Here is a 22299-nt window from a genome sequence, read left to right on the forward strand (position 1 = left end):
TTTAGCATTTACTATTTGAATAATGTTGAGAAAAATCATCACTTAACATTTAGAGGCATGTAGTTATAAAACTTTTTTTTCTCTTTAATCACCAGGTGATGCCTTCCCCTGGACAATCAGTCTGCATCATTTCAGCGTTTATACTCTTCTTGAACAACAAATGACACTTAATTTAGTGGAACCCATGGGCTGTACTTCTACTCTAGCTGTCACTTCACAAAAACTACTTGCCTCAGGGCCAGAATCCAGACACTCATTTGTTGTTTGCCTCCATGTCGACCTTGAGTCACTTGAAATAAAATGCTCGAACCCCCAGGTTGGTATATTTACTTGATTTATTAAAGGAAATTAATAATAACTTGAATTAAGTACAATTGTTCTCCATTTTGTTGAGGAGGTTCTCTTTTATTAAACATCTTATTTTTTATTTTTTTTAAACTGGGCCATCAAGATCAGGGTACTTAGATTAGATTTGCTTTGAAGCTCTCTCAAGTTTTGTAATTTAAACTCTTCTTAAAATGTAATAGCTACAGCATAAATGCATCTTTTGGCTGATGGAATGAAATCAGTTGCAGATGTACTGAAGCACTGCTCAACTGTCATTGTGAAAACAATTGTTGAAATGGTCTAATGTAATTTTTGATCAAATTCTCACACAGTCTCTCATTCAGCATGGAATGTTTTCAAACAAGCTATGATATCTTTTATTAAAAGGGAAAACTGAAAGGGAATTGTTTAAAAGAAAGCAGATTGTCACCATAAATTTATTCTTTAAAAGGTAGATATGTTACATACACTACTGAAAACTGCATTTTAATTGAGTTAGATCCAAGTTACTCTACAGTGGCCTGAAGTCACTCCAAATAGGAGAGAATTTCTGTTCAAATTTTCAGTGCACTGAACTGTGTCTTTAATAATGTTTTTGTTGTCAGTACATCTTAATTGTAGTTCTGATGAAGCTGGCACCTCTTGTTATTGATGTTTATAATTCAGGCGCCATCTGGGTGCTTGATATTGTACAAGACGCTGCATTCATACAATTTCTTCTTCAAAGAGCTAGCTATCAATGAGACAAGACAGAGAAAAGAGACACAATGGGGTAGCCCAGTGAAAACGATACTTGAATTTTTCAGCTATTACTGCTTAATAAAATGAAATAAAAGTATGTCATAAGAATGGCCATACTGGGTCAAACCAATGGTCCATCTAGCCCTGTGTCCTGACTTCTGCCAGTCCCAGATGCTTCAAAGGGAATGAACAGAACAGAGCAATCATCAAGTGATCCATCCCTTGTTGTTCATTCCCAGCCTCTGGCAGTCAGAGGTTTAGGCACATCCAAAGCATAGGGTTGCATCCCTGACCGTGTTGGCCAGTAGCCATTGATGGATCTATCCTCCATGAACTTATCTAATTCTTTAATGAACCCAGTTATACTTTTGGCCTTCACAACATTCCTTGGCAATGAATTCCATAAATTGACTATGCATGGTGTGAAGAAGTACTTCCGTTTGTATGTTTTAAACCTGCTGCATATCAGTTTCATGGGTGACCCCTAGTTCTTGTGTTATGTGAAGGGGTAAATCACACTTTCTTATTCACTTTCTCCATGCCATTCATGATTTTATAGACTTCTTTCATATCTCCACTTAGTCATCTGTTTTCTAATTTGAACAGTCCCAGTCTTGTTAACCTCTCCTCATACGGAAGATGGGCAGGTGGTTGGTAATATATTCTTACTGCTATACTCTTATTATTCAAGCATGGAATTTCTGTCCATGGAGAATCTATGGTACAGCTGGATTCACAGAATCACAGATTATCAGGGTTGGAAGGGACCTCAGGAGATCACCTAGTCCAACCCCCTACTCAAAGCAGGACCAATCCCCAGACAGATTTTCACCCCAGTTCCCTAAATGACTCCCTCAGGGATTGAACTCACAACCCTGGGTTTAGCAGGCCAATGCTCAAACCACTGAGCTATCCCTCCCCGAATTTTACTATATTTGACTCTATGCTTTCTTTCACATATAGTGCTGCTCCTCCACCTGCAAAACTTACTCTGTCATTCCTATATACGCCTCTACCCCACTATAATGTGACCCGATATAACACAGGTTCGCATATAGCGTGGTAGCAGTGGGGCTCCAGCAGCACTTTAAAGGGTCTGGGGCTCCGGCTGCTGGGAGCCCCGGGCCCCTTAAATCACTGCTGGAGCCCTGCTGCCGCTACCCCGGGGCTGGGCAGCAGGGCTCAGCGGGCGATTTAAAGGGCCCAGGCTCCCTGCAGTGGCCGGAGCCTGGAGCTGTTTAAATCACTGCCGGAGCCCTGCTGCTGCTACCCCGGGGCTGTGGCAGCAGGGCTCACTGGTGATTTAAAGCATCTGGGTCTCCCCGCGGCTGGAGCCCCAGGCTCTTTAAATCATCACTGCAGCCCTGCCACTGCTACCTTGATATAATGGCATTTCGCATATAATGCAGTAGGGATTTTTGGCTCCCCATGACTGCGTTATATCGGGATAGAGGTGTAATTACCATGTCCCATTGATTGCCATAATTCCACCAAGTTTCTGTGTTTCCTGTTGTATCAATATCCTTATTTGATAGCAGGCACTGAAGTTCACCCATCTTAGTATTTAGACTTCTTTCATTGCACTGTTTCTCTACCACAGAGGTCTTGGACATCAGTCTCTTACCTAGCAGCTTAAATTTGGTCTCCAGGGCCTCTCTTCTACCTTTCCCTATGTCCTTGGTGCCTATCTGTACCACAAACATCGGCTCCTATCCAGCACTGCACATGTCTGTTTAAATGTCTGTTTAGATGTCTTGAGAGATCTGCAAAATTTGCACCTGGCTGGCAATTCATCATGCAGTTCTCCCATCATGCAATTCTCCCAATCATCCGAACCAGCTATCTGTATTTCTAACAGTCAAATCCCCCATTATTATTACCATTCTCTTCCTAATAACTGGGATTCCTTCCCCCAGAGTGGTATCCTCAGTGTGAGAAGATACCATGACATATCTGGAAGGAGGGTCCCAACTATGGGATCGTTTCCCTCCACTCCAGTTTGATGTTCTCCTTCCCTGAAACTTTCATCCTCCTTGACAGCACAGAGGCTTTCAGACTGGAGGTGGGGCCACTTTACTGTGTTCCCAAAAGTATCATCTGTGTACCACTTTGTGTCCCTTGGCTTCTCCAGTTCAGCCTCTCTGGTCTCAAGAGCCCATACTCGGCCTTTGAGGGCCATGAGTTGCTTGCGCCTAATGCACACATAAGCCACCTACCCACAGGGCAAGTAATCTTACATGCTGCATTCAGTTCAATAAACTGTATAGCCCACCTCTGCTACTGGACTTCTGCCTGCATTCTCTTTACTTCTTCAGGTTTTTTTGCTTTGCCAAAGATTCTTCTTCAAGTAGGGGCCTCTGTGTATGTTCCCTTCATGGATTGCATGTGCCCCATGCACCTGAGACTGGAATTTTTCTGTTTACAATGTGTATTGCTTTTCAAATGCACCCTACTCTCCATACTCCCTGTCAAGAGTATAAGGTGCAGTGTGGACTGATCACCTCTCCAGTTCCTTTCTGCCACATGTGGTCTGAGATGGAACTTCTCTAGTGTCTGTAGCTTTACTTGGTGTTCTTTGTTTTATTAGTTGCAAATAGAACTTTCTTAGCTTAGTTTTGGTTTTAGCTAAGCTTCTTACAGAGCTGCGGGGTTGTCCTCCATCTCTGGGTACTGAGTACCTAGCACGCCCAAAGCCCCAGGTTTCAAGATCTGGGTCCTTTGTCTCTGGACCCTCATGGCCAGTTACTGCCCTGACATATATTTCTGTTGCCTCAGGAAAGCACATACTCCTTCCAATTGTAGCATCTGCCAGACTTTCAGTAGCCAAACTCATCAATCCTGTGAGTTCAGACTTCAGACATTCCTGATGGATTGCTTCATGAGACAAGAGTCCAACCCCAGCCTGTGCCCTTTCGAACACGATTGCCTCCAGCTCCAGGAACCCTGTAAGCAGAGTTAAGGACTCTAACAGAAAATGGGAATCATGAAGAGGATAAGAATGAACACCCTCACAACAACATACATAAGAAATCCACTTCTAAATCCTCATCTAAGAAAAGAACTTTTTCCCTGACCCACTCAGTCAAGTAAGATTATGCATTCGAGTATGAGTGTGTCAGGAGTTGAGAACTCATCTCTCAGCACTGAAAACTAAAAAGGTTCAGAGGCTTCTATTTACTGAAGTAGCAGCACTGGGACTGTCCTTGGGAAGGGAGTAATTGGATGCCTCCAGCACTTATGGTACCGACTCACCTGGAGAAGGAATCGCTGGTACTGAGAGCCAGTGCCTGACCAAAGCTAGGACCCTGCGAGGTGGGGAGAGTATATGAGACTTGCAGACAGTTTCTGCCACTTATCTAGTGCCTCCCACCTCACAGGGTTCTCAAGCTCAGGATCCAGCCTGAGCTGGGAAGTCTACACTGCGGGTTTTTAATTGCGGTGCAGGCATAACCTGAGACTGATCATGAAGGTATTATCAGTAGAGTCTCTGCAGCTGTGTCATGAGTTCCCTTACCTGGACAACTGGTTGCTCACAAGGAAGTCATACCAGGACGTTCAGGGAGCAACTCTATCCTTACTTGGCCTTTTACAATAATTAGGACTTTGAGTAAATGCAGAAAAGTCCACTATAACCTCAATACAGACTCTGGACTCTTATTGGAACAACTCTGCACTCAAATACTGCCAGGACATACCTACTGGTTCCAGGCTATGATGATGCTCATCATGTCAATGCTGAGGGAGCCCCCAAATAATAGTGAGATCCTGTCTCACCCTCCTAAGCCACATTTCCTCATGTACATATGAGAGACCTTGTGGGAAACCTTATCTTCAGTGTCTTCAGGTTTGGTTACAGACAACCTATGTCCCAGATAGACACAGTCTACATAAGTTGATTTTGCTCCCCCACAGGATACTAGCCTCACTCAACTACTGGAAAAACATGGAGACAGTATATGTAGGGATTCTGTTCATCTCTCTTCCACCCACCAAAAGTTGATTTACAGATGCCTCTCTGTTAGGTTGGGGGAGCTCATCTAGATGAGCACATATCCCGAGGTACTCTGTGACCAAATGCTATACAGCAAAATGAAAGATTTTCCACATGGTGTCAGCATCATCAGCGATCTCCAGAAGGTTTGGGGAGATCCCAACTATGTTGGACTATTTCCTTTCTCTGAAAATGTTGGGATTGTCATTCTGCTCCTTTCATGTACACTTAGCAGCTATTAGTGCCTTTCAGCCCTGGTGGACAACTATGCAATCATCACCCATCTGGTCTCCATGAGGTTATTTAAAGGCCTTTTCAGAGCCATTTCTCCAGTACTGAAACCAGCCCCAGTATGGGATGGCAATCTAGTCCTATTTGCATTAACAAATCCCCCGTTTAAACCTTTGTCCTCATTTGCTTTCAGTCATCCATCCATGAAAATTGCCTTTCTTATCACAATTATCTCAACATGGAAAGTGGAAGAACTAGGAGCCCTTATGGCAGATCCTCTATATAAAGTCTTCCATAAGGATAAAGTTTCCTTAAGATTACATCCCAAGTTTATTCCAAAGGTGAGCTCGAAGTTCCACCTGAACCATGTCATCCTCTTTACCTGTCTTATACCCAAAGCCACGTGTCAGAAGGAAGGACATGAAGCTTTACACTTTGGATGTCTGATGAGCCTGGACTTCCTACCTAGAGAGAACAAAATTCATCAGGAAATCCCCTAAACTATTTGTCTCCTTGGCTGAATGTATGGGAGGAGACTTTCTATGTGAATTTTGGGCTACATCTTGCTTTGCTATAAATTGACTGCAATCCTGCCCCACAAGGTGGAAGGGTACACTTCACTAGGCCCAGGCAGCCTCTGTAGCTTTCCTACAAGATGTCCCTGTTCTCAAGATATGTAGGGCAGCAGTGTTAGCTTTGAGAGACATTATGCCCTGGTGCAGGCTTCAAGAACAGGGGAGCCCTTTGGCAAAGTAGTTCTTCAGTCGGTGGGTACAGCCAAGCAGGGCCGGCTTTATGACCCACGGGGCCCGATTAGAATACTCGATGGCAGGCCTTCTGCTTTGGGTTTTCCATGTCACTGAAGGACCCCCCGCCGCTGAAATGCCGCCGAAGACCCCTGGAGTGGGGCCCTGCCACCGGGGAATCGGGTGAATCAGCTTCAAGCCGGCCCTGCTGCCAAGTTCCTTGTACCCTCCTTCTTAGTGAATACTGCTTATGAGTCATCTTGAGTGGAATACATGTAGTGACCATCACTTGAGAAAGAAAGAATGATTACTTACCTTGTACAATAATTGGAGTGCTTCGGGATGTGTGGTTCCTATGGGTATGTCTACACTGCAGCTGGGGTGAACCTCCCAGTCAGGGGAGACATTATTGGGCTTGTGCTAGTCCACTAAAAATAGCTGTGCGGATGTTGCTGTATCATCAGAGGCTCAGGCTAGCTGCCCAAGCTCAAGCCCATCCTACCCCCTAGGTCCAATCTTGGGTAGTTAGCTTGAGCCTCTATCAGTGATGCAAAGTCCACACTGCCATTTTTAGCATGCTAGGTTGAGTCCCACTAGCATGAGTCTGTTTACCCAAGCTGGGAGGCTTGCTCTGAACTGAAGTGTAGACATACCTTATGTGTATTCCACCACCACCTCTCCTTCCCTTGAGCTTTGGATCCTTATCCTTAGAATACTCCTGATAGAAGAGGAACTGGAGAGTGGTTGTCTGCACTGCCCTTAAATCCTCAGCTTGGAGCACGAGGAGTAGCCACTCCTAACAAAAAAATATTTTGGTCCCAGGCGCCACAGTTGCCACAGTTCCAACCTTGAGTGGAATAAACACAGACACCACTGATTGTGGAGAACTCCAGTTACTGTATAAGGTAGGTAACCATTCTTTATAAGTCTCCATCTCATAAACATTTACTCTCATATATATAAAGATTTGCCAGATCGGGGCCTAAATCTGGAAATGATAACGTTGTGGTTGCGGGGGTAATCTTTACATTGTCCCTTGTGCACATGCGTTACAATGTGTTCTTTAATTAAATGCTCTTCCCCCCTCCGCCTCATTCAGTGCACATATTGGATGATGGTCTGTATGTAAGGCAAATGTTCTGAATTTATTTATTTATTTTATCCTCAGTGTGTGGTCCCCTGCCCCATTCACTGCACATTCTCCAAGCCCACATTATAGACTCTGCCTCATTCGCTGCATGCCCTCCACTTTATGCAATGGATGAAACTAGGGTTCAAAGTGTAGGTTGGATGATGTGTGATGAAATGGGCAGGGGATTACACACTGAACAATGAGAATAAAAATTAAACATTGAACAGCTGCCACAATTCACCAAGATCCATCCAGGCTGCACAATCATTATGATCATGTTATAAAAGCATATTCAAAAAGAGACATAATAATGAAATGCAGACAACTTTAATTTTGGTATTTCAAGACTTTTGAGAGCTTCACTTTGCAACCTTAACAATATTTTTGCATGGAATAATATTGCACAATTTTACATCCTTTATAGCCTGCCTTATTCCGTATTCATCTTCATAATACTGACTTAAACAGAATTACACCCACTCACATAATGGTGATTGTGGCTCAGGCTTTCACGCAGCACTGACCTTCAGACTGTAAACCTTATAAGTCATAAATGATTCACAAAAGCCAGTGTAGTGTTAATTTCTTAATGTTCTTGCCATACATGCACCTAATATCCTAAAACAATGTTTTTTAAAGCAAATAATCTGGTCACTTCTAATTCCTTTTTCCTAAACTTTCAAAGGCTCTAATTGAGGAGTGGGCAAACTTTTTGGCCTGAGGGCCACATCTGGGTATAAAAATTGTATGGCAGGCCGTAAATGCCGACAGAATTGGTGGTTGGGGTGTGGGAGGGTGTGTCTGGCTGGGGTTCCAGGCTCTGAGGTGGGGCTGGGGATGAGGGGTTTGAGGTTTGGGGTGCCGGAGGTGCTCTGGACTGGGAACAAGGGGTTCTGGGGTGGGGCCAGAAATGAGAAGTTCAGGGTGTGGGAGGGGGTTTCCGGGCTGGGGCTGGGGTGCAGGGGCGGTGAGGGCTTTGGCTCGGGGTGCGGGCTCTGGGGTAGGGCTGAGGATGGGGGGCTTGGGGTCCAGGAGTGTGCTCTGGGCTGGTACCGAGCGGTTCAGAGGGAGGAGGGGGATCAGGACTGGGGCGCAGGGGGGTTGAGGGCTCCAGCTGGGCGTGCAGGCTCTGGGGTGGGACTGGGGATGAGGTGTTTGGGGTGCAGGAGAGTGCTGGGCAGGGGGGGCTGGGGGCGGGGCTCAAGGGTGCAGGTTCTGGGCAGTGCTTACCTCAAGCAGCTCCCGAAAGCAGCAGCATGTCCCTCCTCCAGCTCTTACGTGGAGGCGCAGCCAGGTGTCTCTGCACGTTGGCCCATCCACAGGCGCTGCCCTCGCAACTTCCATAAGCAGCAGCATGCCGCCTATGGCTCCTACATGGCAGCGCAGCTCCGGCATGCTGCTTTTTAATCTGAAAGATGTATTTCCTTCTGGCTTGGTCCCTAATTTTAGCAATTTTGTTCATTGTGACCCAGTCTCTGACTGCTGACATAGATGTCACCTGCTGAGATAGTTTTACGTACTTCCATCAACTAGTTCCATTTAAAATAATATCCCCTTAATATGGGAAAGAACTCTTAGCCTTAGTGAAAGTTGAAACTCTCTTTCCAACTTCTCAGCTCTGAGACACTCTGGTAACAAAATTCTTCACTGGATTATTTGTGATTGTGGACATGCACATGGCAGTGACACCATCCTTTCATGCTCTGTGCTTCCGCCTTTCTTATGAATAATGGGGTACTGAAATTGTCAGAAATCTTGCTTTTGTAGGGCACCATTTCCTTAAACTATCCACTAGTCTCTTGACCACCCTTTTTGAGTTTCCAGGAATGTACTGTTTGGGTCTTTCCAAGTAGCCCACTAAACTCCCAGAAATGTTTAAACTATCACTCATGTTATCAGATCATTCATTTTTTAAATTGGAAAGTTTTGTTGTTTCTTTGCTAGTGTAGAGTCAGCCCCAGTTAATAATATACAACTTAATCAGTCGGAAGTGTGTTATTCTCAATTATGTGGAAACTAGTATGGAAATCTGAATGTAGTAGTTTTTAAATAACACTGTTTAATTATTGTGGTTAGTTACAGTAATTAAAGTAATAATTAAATAACTATCACAGAATATCAAAGTATCAGGGACATAAGAGACTCTCTTAAACTTAATGAAAATACATTTCTGCTGTAGACAGAACAAATATCATTGTTTATTACTCAATGTGGGAAGACATAAATGCAATTCATCCACTCTTGACAAAACACCGTATGTCAAAAAGTTATATGACCTGCTCATTGTAAGTCTTGAATCTTCAAAAGAAAAACCCAAATGAATTAAGAAGCTTTTTATAAAACTCCAGCATTTCACCTCTTAAGAAGTGACTGTAGCATAATCTTTGAGACTTCATCACACATTCACACGCACAAAATCAAGTACTGTTTTATATCAAATATAGATTGACAACAATGTTTTCCTGCATCTGTTCTGCCCACATAAGAAGCCAGCTTCATAGCCTGGATGTGTCCTGAGGCTGAAACTTCTCATAAATATAAGAATTTTTTATAATGGCAGCTGGGTATGGTATCCAGCTGTGGATCTGCTTATGTATTGTTTGCAGTATTCTCTGGACTTGTTTTATATAGTATATGGCAATATGTTGTCATACAAATGTCATGATTAATGCTTATTTACGAAAGCTTGTGTAAATATCTAGGAACTGAGTCAAACAACGTGCAAGTTAAACAGTATGTTTTCTGAATATTGGAATGACATATCCCAGGAGGCTATTGAGTTGGATCGTGGATGTTCTTTCTGCGTATATAGAATAGTTTCATATGTAGCATGGAATCATTTTAATATTGTTAAAAAGGAGTCTCTCTTACATTGTTTATAACATAACAACATTCGTATTCCTTTCTTCATGTGAGTTTGCCTTTTCATAAGAATCAACTAAAACAGCAGTCAGTATCTCTCTGTGTGAGATAATCCAGAAGTTAGATAGTTTTTTTTATTGCTAAAACTTTTACTAATGAAAATTTTCCAAGACCAGATTTATGACATATTTTTATGAACTACGTATTGTAGTTTGATTTTCTACTATATGTTTAGACAAGCAATGCTTTCTGAGCAAAATCACTATGTTGTAATTGTTGTTAATTCATTTTATAGCAGCATAATCTCTTATTAGGATGTTATACACTGTAAAAGTATTGAGCTCTGATATGTAGTTTAAATCTCACTGGAGGATTTTGGTGGCTATGATGGATTTTCGTACACCTAATTATGAAGAACTCCATCTATTTTTCTTCTTTAGATACAGCTTCTGTATGAACTGACTGACATCATGAGCAAAGTCTGGAATAAGATTCAGAAGAGAGGTATGCTGTATCAATCTTCTGTCTACACGGAGTCCGTGACAGGGCCTGCTCCTCCTAGCTCTCCAATTAAAAGTAGTGTTGGGACAGCTCCAGCGGATACCAGCACATATAGCCCATCTGCTGACTTTGGAACCACTACAGAGGTAAGTGTTTCTGAAAAAAAAAATATCCTATGAAGAGCAATCTGCAAAATGTGGCAAGTGACCAATTAAGAATCACAAAGATAAAATAAGTAACAGTGTTCCTATATACTGTAGTTTTGACTATAATCCGCTAAACATGCAATACTGTAAATTTGAGGAAACCGGAGGAGGAAGGAAGGAAATAGTTACAATATTGCTGCCATATTAATTATATAACTAGCTCACTGCTATTAGAAAGGTATGAATGCTGATTCTTTTAAACTATAAGTAGGGCTCTACCAAATTCACGGTCCATTTCGGTTAATTTCACAGTTGTAGGATTTTAAAAATAGTAAATGTCATGATTTCAGATATTTGAATTTGAAGTTTCACGGTGTTGTAATTGTAGGGGTCCTGATACAAAAGGGAGTTGTGGGGGAGTCACAAGTTTATTGTGGGGGAGAGAGGGTTGCGGTACTGCTACTTGTACTTCTGCCCAGCTGCTGGTGGTGGCGCTGCCTTCAGAGCTGGGTAGTTGGAGAGTAGCGGCTGCTGGCAAGGAGCCCAGCTTGAAGGCAGAGGAGCAGCGCAGAAGTAAGGCTGGCATGGTATGGTATTGCCATCTTTACTTCTGTGTTGCTGCCTGCAGAGCTGGGCCCTCAGTCAGCAGCCGCTCCTCTCTAGCCACCCAGCTCTGAAGGCAGCACAGAAGTAAGGGTGGCAATACCACAACCCCCCTAAAATAAACTTGATGCCCCCCTCCCCCCTGCAACTCCCTTAAGAGTCAGGACCTCGAATTTGAGAAACACTGGTCTCCCCCATGAAATCTGTATAGTATAGGATAAATGCACACAAAAGACTAGATTTCATGGGGGGGGGAGACCAGATTTCACAGTCCGTGACGCATTTTTCATGGCCGTGAATTTGGTAGGGCCCTAACTATAAGTGTAAGAAAATTATTTTTAGGTGTTTTTAAAAACAGAATATGAAGGAGTTTTTCAGGTGCAAAATTATAAAGGTGATGGTGGCTGGCCTATATATTTTTGCTGGGGCTGGGGCCAGGTGAGTTTTTGTCTTTAGTTTACTGCCTGGTCTAAGTCTCTACAGCTTTCACAAGTTGTATTGATAGCCGTATTTGGGCATGGAGAAGAATTTTCTTCCCTACTGTACTGGCTGAATCAAGGCAATTTTTTCACCTTCCTGGATGCATCTGCTGAGCCTATTTTATCAATGTGGTGCCTTTCAGGCAGTTGTCGCTGAGCATAATAATGCTCGTGGCAACTGGACACTATGCACTATGAAAAGTCACGGGACATGTGACTTTGCATCAATGTGTTTGTTAAGGTCAGCTGGTTAAATTAATTAGCTGACCTGACACAAACCGAGCTCATGGGTATATTGATGGGTCAAGGAACTAGTGGTAAACGTATTGGGTGGGATAAGGATAGTACTGTGCCGTGCCGCATGTATGGAATGCCAGGTTCTTTCCACAGACATGAAAGTATCTATCCTCCTTTCCAATGTGGATTGCATCATCATGCAGGTCGATGATTTTAATGCTTGTATTTCAGTAAAGTTGCAGGTTGTGTTCAGTAAAAGTTTTGCTTTTGCATACCTCTGAAATTCTAATTCTGAGAGATCATGAGGCTATTGCAGTGGTAAACTAAATCTAATCTGTGAATTATCAGCGAAGCAAAAGTACACCTCTACTCCGATATAACGCTGTCCAAAAAATCTTACCATGTTATAGGTGAAACCGCGTGGTATCGAACTTGCTCTGATCCACTGGAGTGCACAGACACAACCCCCCGCCCTCCCCCTCCCCCAGAGCACTACTTTACCGCCTTTTATCTGAATTTGTGTTATATCGGGTCGTGTTATACTGGGGTAGAGGTGTATATCTATAGTATGTTAAAATAAATTTAAATGTATGTGTCAGAATGGCAGTGTATTACATTCAATCCTGTGACCTTAATCCTAGTTTATTGATAGTGATTCATAATAGAATACTTAATGTATACAGTACTTTCCAAAAAAGATCTCAAAGCACTTTACAAAGAAAAATATAATTGTGCTAGAGACTGTAGAAACACATTGTTAAAGGTAGGCCTTGCTGTAAGGAGTTTACCATCTACTGTAGCTGAAGTCGAAGTATCTTAATCCGATTTACCTCCCATCTTCACTGTGCGGGATCGATGTCCGCGGCTCCTCTGCTGACTTCGCTACCACCGCTCACTCCGGAGTAGTTCTGGAGTCGATGGGGAGCATGTTCGGGGATCGATATATCGCGTCTAGATGAGAGACGATATATCGATCCCCAGTAAATCGATCGCTACCCGCCGATACATACCCTAAGTTACCAGCAGGAACAAACTGAACTAGCATAAGGCCTGTTATGTCATCCAACTAGGTCTTGATGATGCAAACAAGGTCAAATGTATCAAGCATGGTATTAACAAGTCCTTGCCCATTAATAGGAAATAGTCACAGCTATTTAACGCCCAGATTTTACTTGGCTTAAAATTGTTATGATCTGGTGGGCAGTCTTCCCGATTCTACTTATTTTTCTTTTAATTTCCTCACATAATTTCTGAGATTTTACAATGAAGATAGCCACTATTTTGACATGACAGAGTGAAACCATGTGGGCTGCTATGCAGGAAGCAGCTTACCGCCCCCCCTCCAACTCCCCAACTATTCCTGGACCTACGTACTTTCCTCTTGACATCTTTGACATTGTAGGTGCACCGGGAGAGTTGTAAAGGAAATGGAGGCCATAGCGTTATTTCATAGGGGGAAAAGGTCAGTGTTGGCCAAATAGAGTATGACACAATAAAAAGAAAATAAACCTTATTCTCAAGTTTCTAATAGGCTATTGCTGACAGAGTAAATATAAAATTATAAATTAATTCTCTTGTGCAGTCGTCATTGGTTGTTTCAGAAATTATAGTGTATTGGCGGAGCATTTCCAAAAGTTAGAGTGCCAGTAAGGATTGATGTCATAATAACAGAGTTGCCGTCCCACCCTTTGGGGAAGGGATTGTCAACCCTTTAAAATCAAGTGTGGGAAGCAAGCATACAACAAACCTCTCCCAAAACAACTCAAGGCCATTTTCCGCCTGGGGGGCAATTAATCTCTCATAGATCCCTTTTTCAGCAAGGTGGCTTAATTAAAACAAACATACAAATAAAATTCCCCTATGGGTACAGTGGCCACCGAGTCCTTGTCCTCCCTTGAACTGAGAAGGATGGGATTAAGGAGAAAAGAGAAAATCTCCTGACTCCAGTTCCCTTCCCTCCACTTGGGATGAAGCTGGAAGCATCAAGGATTACCCCCATCCTCCTGAAAGCTTTATGCCCTGTTTAGACGGGGTTTATTTGCACCAGTGGAATTAAACCACTGCAAATCACCATTGTAGAAGCAATAGTGCAGTGAATTGACAATGGGGGTTTGTAGCTGTGTAGTTATACTACTACACTGCCCCCCCCCCACTTAACCAACAACAACAAAGCCTGTATATACAAGATCTGAGCTTCTTATGTCTGCCACTCTGTGAGGCACAGTTGTCAGCTCCACCTTTCACCTGCCCAAGGGGCGACAACCGTCAGCCCCTAAAACCAAGGCAGTTCTAACTGGCTAGGCTTTTCCTCTAAGCCCTGCATAAGGGTGCAATCCCTTCATGGTTTAGCCAAAGATGGGTTTTTGTATAGTAATCTTAAGAACTCTGGAAAGATCTGTCTCTGTAGAACTGAATTGCAGTTGCATGCCTACTGGAACCAAAACTAGCATTTTAAAGCCTTGCATTCATTGTTACACACATGTTGTAGTTAGTCCTTGCTAATCACTTTTTGGATGTCTGTTGAAATCTAAATTACTTTTTGCAAGTCCATAGCTGTCCCCTCTTTCACAGCCCCATGTGTGACAGTACTCCCCAATGCTTCCCCTTCAGGTTGTCTCAGACGAGTGGGAAGTGTGTGTGTGTGTGTTTGTATATGTATTTTATAGATAGATAGATAGATATAGATATATATTTCGGGGTGGGAGGGAGACAGAGACATATTATTTGCATCTCATAGAAGCAGTGAGAGAGCCTTTGGGAGATTGTTGAGGAAGTAAAGAACAGCCTCTTTCCACTTCTGGTCTAGGGTTGCCAACTTTCTAATTGCACAAAACCAAACACCCTTTCCCTGCACCCTGCCCTGCCCCTTCTCTGAAACCCTGCCCCCGCTCACTCCAGCCCCCCCTTCCTCTGTCGCTCACTCTCCCCCACCCTCCCTCACTTTCACTAGGCCGGGGCAGAGCATTGGGAGGGGATTTGGGGAACGGGGTCTGGCAGAGTGTTCTGACCTGGGGCTGGGAGTTTGGGTGCAGGTGGGGTGGGAGGTCTGGGAAGGAGTTAGGGTATGGAAGTAGGTTCCGACCTGGAGCAGAGGCTTCCCTAGGGGCCGCAGGGACATGCTGTTTGCTTCTGAGAGTTGCACGGAGCCAGAGAAGGCAGGGAGCCCACCTTAGCCGCGCTGTGTCGCCGACTGGATTTTTAATGGCCCGGTCAATGGAGGTGACCAGCGCTGCCAGGATCCCTTTTCAACCAGGTTTTCTGGTTGAAAACTGGATGCCTGGCAACCCTATTCTGCTCCTTGCTCCCTAGATTTGAGTCAGGCTGATTCCCCTTATTTTCCACACTGCCTCGATTTTAGCAGGGGGTGCGTTAAGAGCACAGGACAGAGAGCCTCCCTCCTGTCAATGCTGGTGCCCGGTGGCCAGGAGAATTAATTGCAGGAAACATTCTGCTTGATCCCTGAGCACTACTATATGCATGACACTTGGCAGGGCTGCAAGTTGTAAAAAACCTAATTTTAAAAAACATTTGGCCATTTCATTTTACCAAACGTTTGGGAAAATAGTACTTAATATAAAATTTCTAGATATACACATTTTGGTTTTTAAGGGTGGGATTTTCAAAAGCGCTCAGCATGGGCCTAGCTTTGCTCCCAGTGAAGTCAATGGGAGGTGATGTCAGCGGGAGCAAAAATAGGTTCACACTGGGTGCTTTTGAAAAATCCCATAATATATACTTAACTTTATTATTTTCTGTTCAATTCTGATAAAATTTATAGATCAAAATGTTTAGAATTTTGTGATACTAGAATTTTTTTAAAGATTGAGAAGATAATATATGAAAGTGGGTCATGTGAACCACCTTTGTCAAATTTAGCTCCCCAAAGCTAAGTATATGCAGTTTTTATACTTAGTGTTGCAAACAAACAACAACAATAATATAGGTAGACTCATTACACCACAGTATTTATTTCTACTGGTTTGACTTTGGATGTGGGTTTTTTAATTTCAAATATTTTAGCTACATGATTGGAGATTGGCATTGAAATTCACTATGGTATAACATTTCATTTACATATTTATATTATTACAATCTTTTGGGACCATTTTGAAATTACAGTGTCTGTTTTGTTTATATGTTTCTACAATTTACATTTAAAACGTTGACGATTGTCAAACAAAAATACCCCATGCCATCGGTCTGAATTTTTGAACTTTATACATTTTACAGTTAAAGCATTTCTCTATTCTGGTGGGGCCAAATGATTATTTTTAAAGGCTTTTTCAAGTGCAGTAGGCTTACTATAAATGAATTAAAAAAAAGTAAACTCTACAAATTGTTTATATTAAATAGCAAAAGAAGTATTTGTTTATAAGATCCACAGATTATTTATACTTTAAGCTGTGAGTAATTCATTTCATGCTGACAAGTTGATAGGGAGCACTGCACTCCTGTGCGGGTAAAGCTATCTAGCTTCCTGAATTTCAATCTGGGTGGTGGCAGAGGAAAAGCGTGAGTGAGAGGCTTAAGTACTGGGTCTTAGAAACAGTTAATCATTTTTACCACCCTGCATTAGAACAGCAAGAGCAAAGGTAGTGCATACTACAACAGGCCACTTGTTTCTGTTTACTTAAGTACAAACAGTGGTAGAAGTGTTTAGTCCTTGGGGAAGCTCTGTGATTGAACAAGAACGCAGAAGTTATTTTGATAAGGCATAGCAGTGGTGTGGCCAAAACTGTGATCATCCCTGAGCTCTAAGGCAGGCCAAGGATGAAGGCCTCATATGTTTGGTTCTTCCTGATGAACAAAGATAAATTCTGCTAAGAAAATAAACTCAGTATTTTGGTCAATTTGCAACAATTGGTGAAAGAATTAAATTGTATATTTTAGAACTTGGCATGAGGAGGTGTGGGAAAATAGTTCAGCATTGCTGATTCTGGCTTGATCTTTCTGTAGATCTGGAAGCAGAGCAGAAAATTAATGCATAAACATCTTTAACAATACCATGCTGGGTGCTGGAAATCCAAAATGAAAATTGAAACTGCATGAGGAATGAGAGCATGATCTCTCACTGCAGTTTCTAATGTTCCTAATTCAAAGCAACAAATTTCTAAGGATTTAAACATATTATACTTAAATGAAATAAAATTAGATTTCTTCATGCAATTGCCTCTGCAGATCCTCACTCTTTCAATTCTTGAGCTGTACACCAAGCTTTAGTGCAGTGGATCTCAACCTTTCCAGACTTCTGGACCCCTTTCAGGACTCTGATTTGTCTCATGTACCCCCAAGTTACACCACACTTTAAAAACTACTTGCTCACAAAATCACACATAAAAATACAAAAGTGTTACAGCTCACTATTACTGAAAAATTGCTTACTTTCTCATTTTTGCCATATAAATATAAAATAAATAATTTGGAATGATACATATTGTTGTTATATTTCACCGTATAGTATATAGAGCAGTATAAACAAGTCATTGTCTGTACGAAATTTTAGTTTGTACTGACTTTACTAGTGCTTTCTATGTAGCCTATTGTAAAATTAGTCAAGTATCTAGATGAGTTCATGTACTCCCTGGAAGACCTCTGCGTACTCCCAGAGGTACCGCGTATCCATGGTTGAGAACCACTGCTTTAATGGATACAGAGCCATTAAGAGTTAGATTGTATCTGACCCTGCAGTAGAAACTGCATCCCTCTAAGTCCCACTTTGCAATGGCCAGCCACGACAGCAGTTCTTACACTCTTGGGAGCACATGTATTTCTCCTGACTAGTGTCACTGAGGAGGAGAATGAACAAGTCCAACTGTCCAAGTTGTGCAAGAAATCAAGTAGGCAGACAGCTAAATGCTCTTGTTTGCAGCCATAATTAATTGTGTCCCCAATAAAATAAGGCACAAAAATGTCACTTTAAAAAATTGCCCCCAAATGTCAGAAGATGCATTAAAACAAACTGCCAGCTTTGTGTGTCTCCTATTGATACCCATCATAGATATATTGCAATGATGATATACACAAATATGTGGAAAAGGTATTTATTACCAATGTGTCATGCAGAGAACAGTTTATACCACTACTCTGTGCTGTGCACTGGCTGCTAGTAAGCTTCTATGCAGAGTTCAAAGTATTGTTGTTAATCTATGAGAGTTCTAAATGGTTTGATTACTTGAAAGATCAGTTCCCTGTACAATGTTGTCAAAGTTTCTGTGAGCACTGATGATCCATCTGGAGACCCCTCAGTTCAGACAAGAATGGGCTGCTGTCACGACATTCTTTCTCAAGATTTTCAACTTTGGAACTTGCATCCCTTTTTGGTTCACCAAAGCCAATATTTGTTAACCTTGCAGGCATACTGCAAAACCCTCTGTTTTTCACAGCCATTTGGAGAAGAAGAGGGTTGATGGGCTGACAAGGCTGGGGTGGAGTGGTTTAGCTGAGGGTTTAGAATGGTGTCTGTTTAATTAGTCCTGCTTAGCCCTTTGGTATTATATATATATTATATATATATATATATATAGATATTATTTTTAATTTTTGTGAAGCATAAAAATGGTAAAATTGATGCTATAAAGAAATATAAAATGCTTGAGATTTTTGGCGTAAGATAAAGTTAAGAGTTAATTTATCAATATGTCAGCCTTATTTTCTTCCTTCACTTCCAGTTATTCTTCACTGTACTTTTTCTTTCTGTATTTTTCCCATAAATGTGTTTTCCCACAGGCTATTTTTTTACACTGTTTTTTTCCTAAGTTCATCCCTCCCCCGCCTTCCCCTTCTCTTTGAGGCACTCTTTCTCAAATTCCATTCTCTTCCTGGTTTTCACGTTAGTATTTTTTTTTCTGTCTTTGTTTTATTTCTTAATTCTAAGGCTATATCTACACACAGAACTTCGTGGCTGTTCTTTATTGCTGGGAGAGAGCTCTCCTGGCAACAAAATAAAACCATCCCCAACGAGGGGCAGTAGCTTCATCGATAGGAACATAGTTCCTGCCTACAAAGTGCTGTCCACACCAGTGCTTTTTGCTGCTAAAACTTTTGTCATTTGTGGGGTGTTTTTTCATACCCCAGCAGTGTTCCCTCTAATGTGTGGAATGAATTTTGTTATGTGCACCAATATGGAGGTGATGTGTGACACATCACGTTCATATTGGTGCACATAACAAAATTCATGTGGTGGGGGAGGGGCTGAGGGGTTTGGAATGTGGAAGGGGGCTCAGGGCTAGGACTGAGGTTTGGGGGGATGACGGTTCTGGCTGGGGGTGCAGGCTCTGGGATGGGGATTGGAGTGCGGGAGGAGGCAGAGGACTCCCCTCCTCCCCAGCCCTCTCTCGCTGCAGCAACTCAGGGCTGAGGGAGAGGTGCCTCGCTCTGACTTTGGCAGCTCCCGCAGGGCTGGGCTGGGCCGAGCCGAGGAAGAGGCTCCTCTCCCCCGACTGTGGCAGGTCTGTTCTGGGGCCGACTGGGAGAGGCATATCTCCCTGCTGCAGCCCTGAGCCCCTGTGTGGGGCTTAGCAGGCAGCTGCTCGTCCGCGCAGCTTAGGGGGAACTTAGCCCTGAGTGACAAAAGTGCCAGTGTAGACATAGCCTTATTCTCCCTTTTTAGTTAAAGCTCTTATTCTTTTCCTGCTGCTCTAATACCTCTCTCCTACCCATTCATTTTTTCTTCCCTTCCCCTGCATAGACCCTCCATAATGTGCTCAGGCTGTAGAGCCCAGAAGTTTTTCTTCTCCTTGAGTTCTTTTGCATTCCCTAAGGTTGCAGATACCTGAAGACATTTTCTAACTTTCTGTTTGCTCCATGGCACTACACAAGACCATTACTGTGGAGAGCATTGCCTTGCATTGCTGCCTTCTGTAGGGTTTTTTCATGTGAAGCCCTGCATGTTTTGTTTTATTTTCTGTAAAGAGATGCCGTCAACTTAAATATGGCCCCAAATTTAAATTTTCTAAAGCAGCTTTTTATAAAACTTCTGAACAACACACATTTTCCATTTTTTTAGCACTCCAATACAAACAGTTGTTTTAAAACAAATAAACATCATTCTACAGAGAAGAACCTGAAAGCAAAACTGACCATAAAGAGAAATGAAAGTTGGCCTGGCTGAGTATCATTGTCTGAGTAAAAAGAAATGAAAAAAGTAAACAAAGAGCATGGATAGTAACAACTAGATTGTGGTCCTGATTAACCACTTACACTCTGGCTGCTTTATGCAGCAATGCAAAGCAGTCTAAGGATATGTCTTCACTATAGAGTGAACTGAGGCTCTTACTCAGGAGTTGCCCTTAATCCTCTTCCCCCTGTTTAGGGTTGTCACCCATCGAAGTTTAACTTGAGACAGTCCAGTTTTTGGCTTCTGTGTCCAGGTGCCATTTAGGGTTGCCAGGGGCCCAGTTTTTGACCAGAAAGTCCAGTTGATAAGGGGACCTGGCAACTGTCAATGGCACCCAAACCAAAAGTCCAGTTACTGCAGGGCATGGGGGAGGCACTAGATCAGGGGTGGGCAAACTTTTTGGCCCGAGGGCCGCATTGGGTTTCGGAAATTGTATGGAGGGCTGGTTAGGGGAGGGGGGCGTGGCCTGGACCCCACCCCCATCCGCCCCTGCCCCCCTGCTCCTGTCCCATCCAACCCCCACCGTTCCCTGATTGCTCCCCAGGACCCTGCCCCATCCACCACCCCCTGTCCACTGACCGCCTCCTGAACCCACACTCCTGACTGCCCCCCGCTGCCCCATGCAACCCCCCCTCTTCCTGACTTCCCCCCCCCGGACCGCTGCCCCATGCAACTCCCCCCAGTTCCCCGCCCTCTGACCACCCCGACCCCTATCCACACCCCTACCTCCTGACCACTACCCCGTACTCCCCTGCCCTCTATCCAACCTTCCCCCTCCCAGATCCCTGCCCCCTTACCGCGCTGCCTGGAGCACTGGTGGCTGGGGGTGCTACAGTGGTGCCATTGCGCAGCACAGGGCACTGAGTCAGGCCAGGCTCTTGCAGCGGCACTGCCCCAAGAGCTCACAGAGGGGAGGGGGAACAGCAGGGGAGGTGCTGGAGGCTAGCCTACCAGGCCAGGAGCTCAGGGGCTGGGCAGGAAGGTCCCATGGGTCGGATATGGCCCGCAGGCCATAGTTTGCCCACCTCTGCACTAGGTCATTAACTCACACTAGCCCTGTCTCAGCTGAGGCCATCTCCTACCTGCAGAGAGGCTCCTTGAGATGATCCAGCGAGCGACAGGCGGAGTGGGGGAGAGGAGTGAGCAATGGAGATAGGGTCTCAGGGGCAGAGTTGGAGCAGGAGCAGGGCTTGGGGGAAGAGGCAGCATAGGGGTGTGGTCTTGATGGAAGAGGTGGTGCAGGGCCTTGGGGGAAGGGGCGGGGCATGTGTGGGGCCTTGGGGATCCAATTACCAGGAATTAGGAAGGTGGCAACCCTATCCCTGGTTTCATCCACACACAAAACCCTCTCACTCCAGTTTGATGGTACTTTAAATTTAGGCTAGCCTGGGAGAATAGACCAGAGCTCGAGTGCCATGTTCACTCAAGCTGGTAATCTGCACACTTTGCAGTGAGGAGGACACAGGCTAAAGCACTGGGGTGCTGATAGTTCTCCAGCCTCTTACCATGATTCCCTCAGACTTCTCCTTCCCCCTCTGCCTCCTTCCCCATGTGCCCAGAAGAACAGTCAAGTTCTCGCCTACTGCAGCACAGAGAATCATAGGATATGCCCCTAGAAGGCCTAATTTCACAGAGTAGTCAGTGCAGTGCCAGTGAGGACACATTAACTCAGACACGGCTTTGCAGTGACGCTGCTCACACCTGGGCTTTGCTAACCTGCAGGCTGATGCTGGAATGTTGATCACCCACGTTAACTCAGCAGTGAAGACATATCCTGACTGTGCTGGTTAATCTGGTCCTGGAATTTTAATTTTATTTTGATTTTAAGAATCTCAATTATTAGGATTATAAGTAAAGAAATATATGTTTCTACAACATTATTCTTAAATTGGCAATGTCCTTTTGAGTTCTGGCAAACAGAGCATTGATTCTATTTTTTAAGTTCACTTCCAGACATGTACTGTCCATGCAGGCCTTCCTTGTATCATTGCTTTTTAACACAAAATTTCTATGTATTTTTTTTAAAGCCACTTCACACAGAAGAGAGATTATAGTATGCTCCTAGGAAACATCTGCAAATCAGGCAACACTGAGCATAAACATAGTTGGAATCATGCCAGTGCAAGTTTAACTCCAACAGTAGAGAAAACTCTGAACACTTTGGTATCTTTTCTAAGTCTATGTGCT

General features: G+C 43.5%; 1 protein-coding gene across 7 annotated transcripts in view; it reads left to right on the plus strand.

Moving 5' to 3' along the window:
* VPS13B (vacuolar protein sorting 13 homolog B) overlaps positions 1 to 22299 on the plus strand; it is a 913516-nt gene that overhangs the window by 525033 nt on the left and 366184 nt on the right. For all 7 annotated transcript variants that reach the window (XR_007772613.1, XM_050940452.1, XM_050940449.1 and 4 more), the window contains exons 24-25: positions 96 to 316; positions 10471 to 10677. Coding sequence is in view for 6 of the 7 variants with exons in the window: in XM_050940452.1 (XP_050796409.1) it covers positions 96 to 316; positions 10471 to 10677 (428 nt within the window). In the remaining variant the exon portion in view is untranslated. The remainder of the gene's footprint in view (positions 1 to 95; positions 317 to 10470; positions 10678 to 22299) is intronic.

This window comes from Gopherus flavomarginatus, chromosome 2, assembly GCF_025201925.1.
Source record: "Gopherus flavomarginatus isolate rGopFla2 chromosome 2, rGopFla2.mat.asm, whole genome shotgun sequence".
NCBI classification, from domain to species: domain Eukaryota; kingdom Metazoa; phylum Chordata; order Testudines; family Testudinidae; genus Gopherus; species Gopherus flavomarginatus.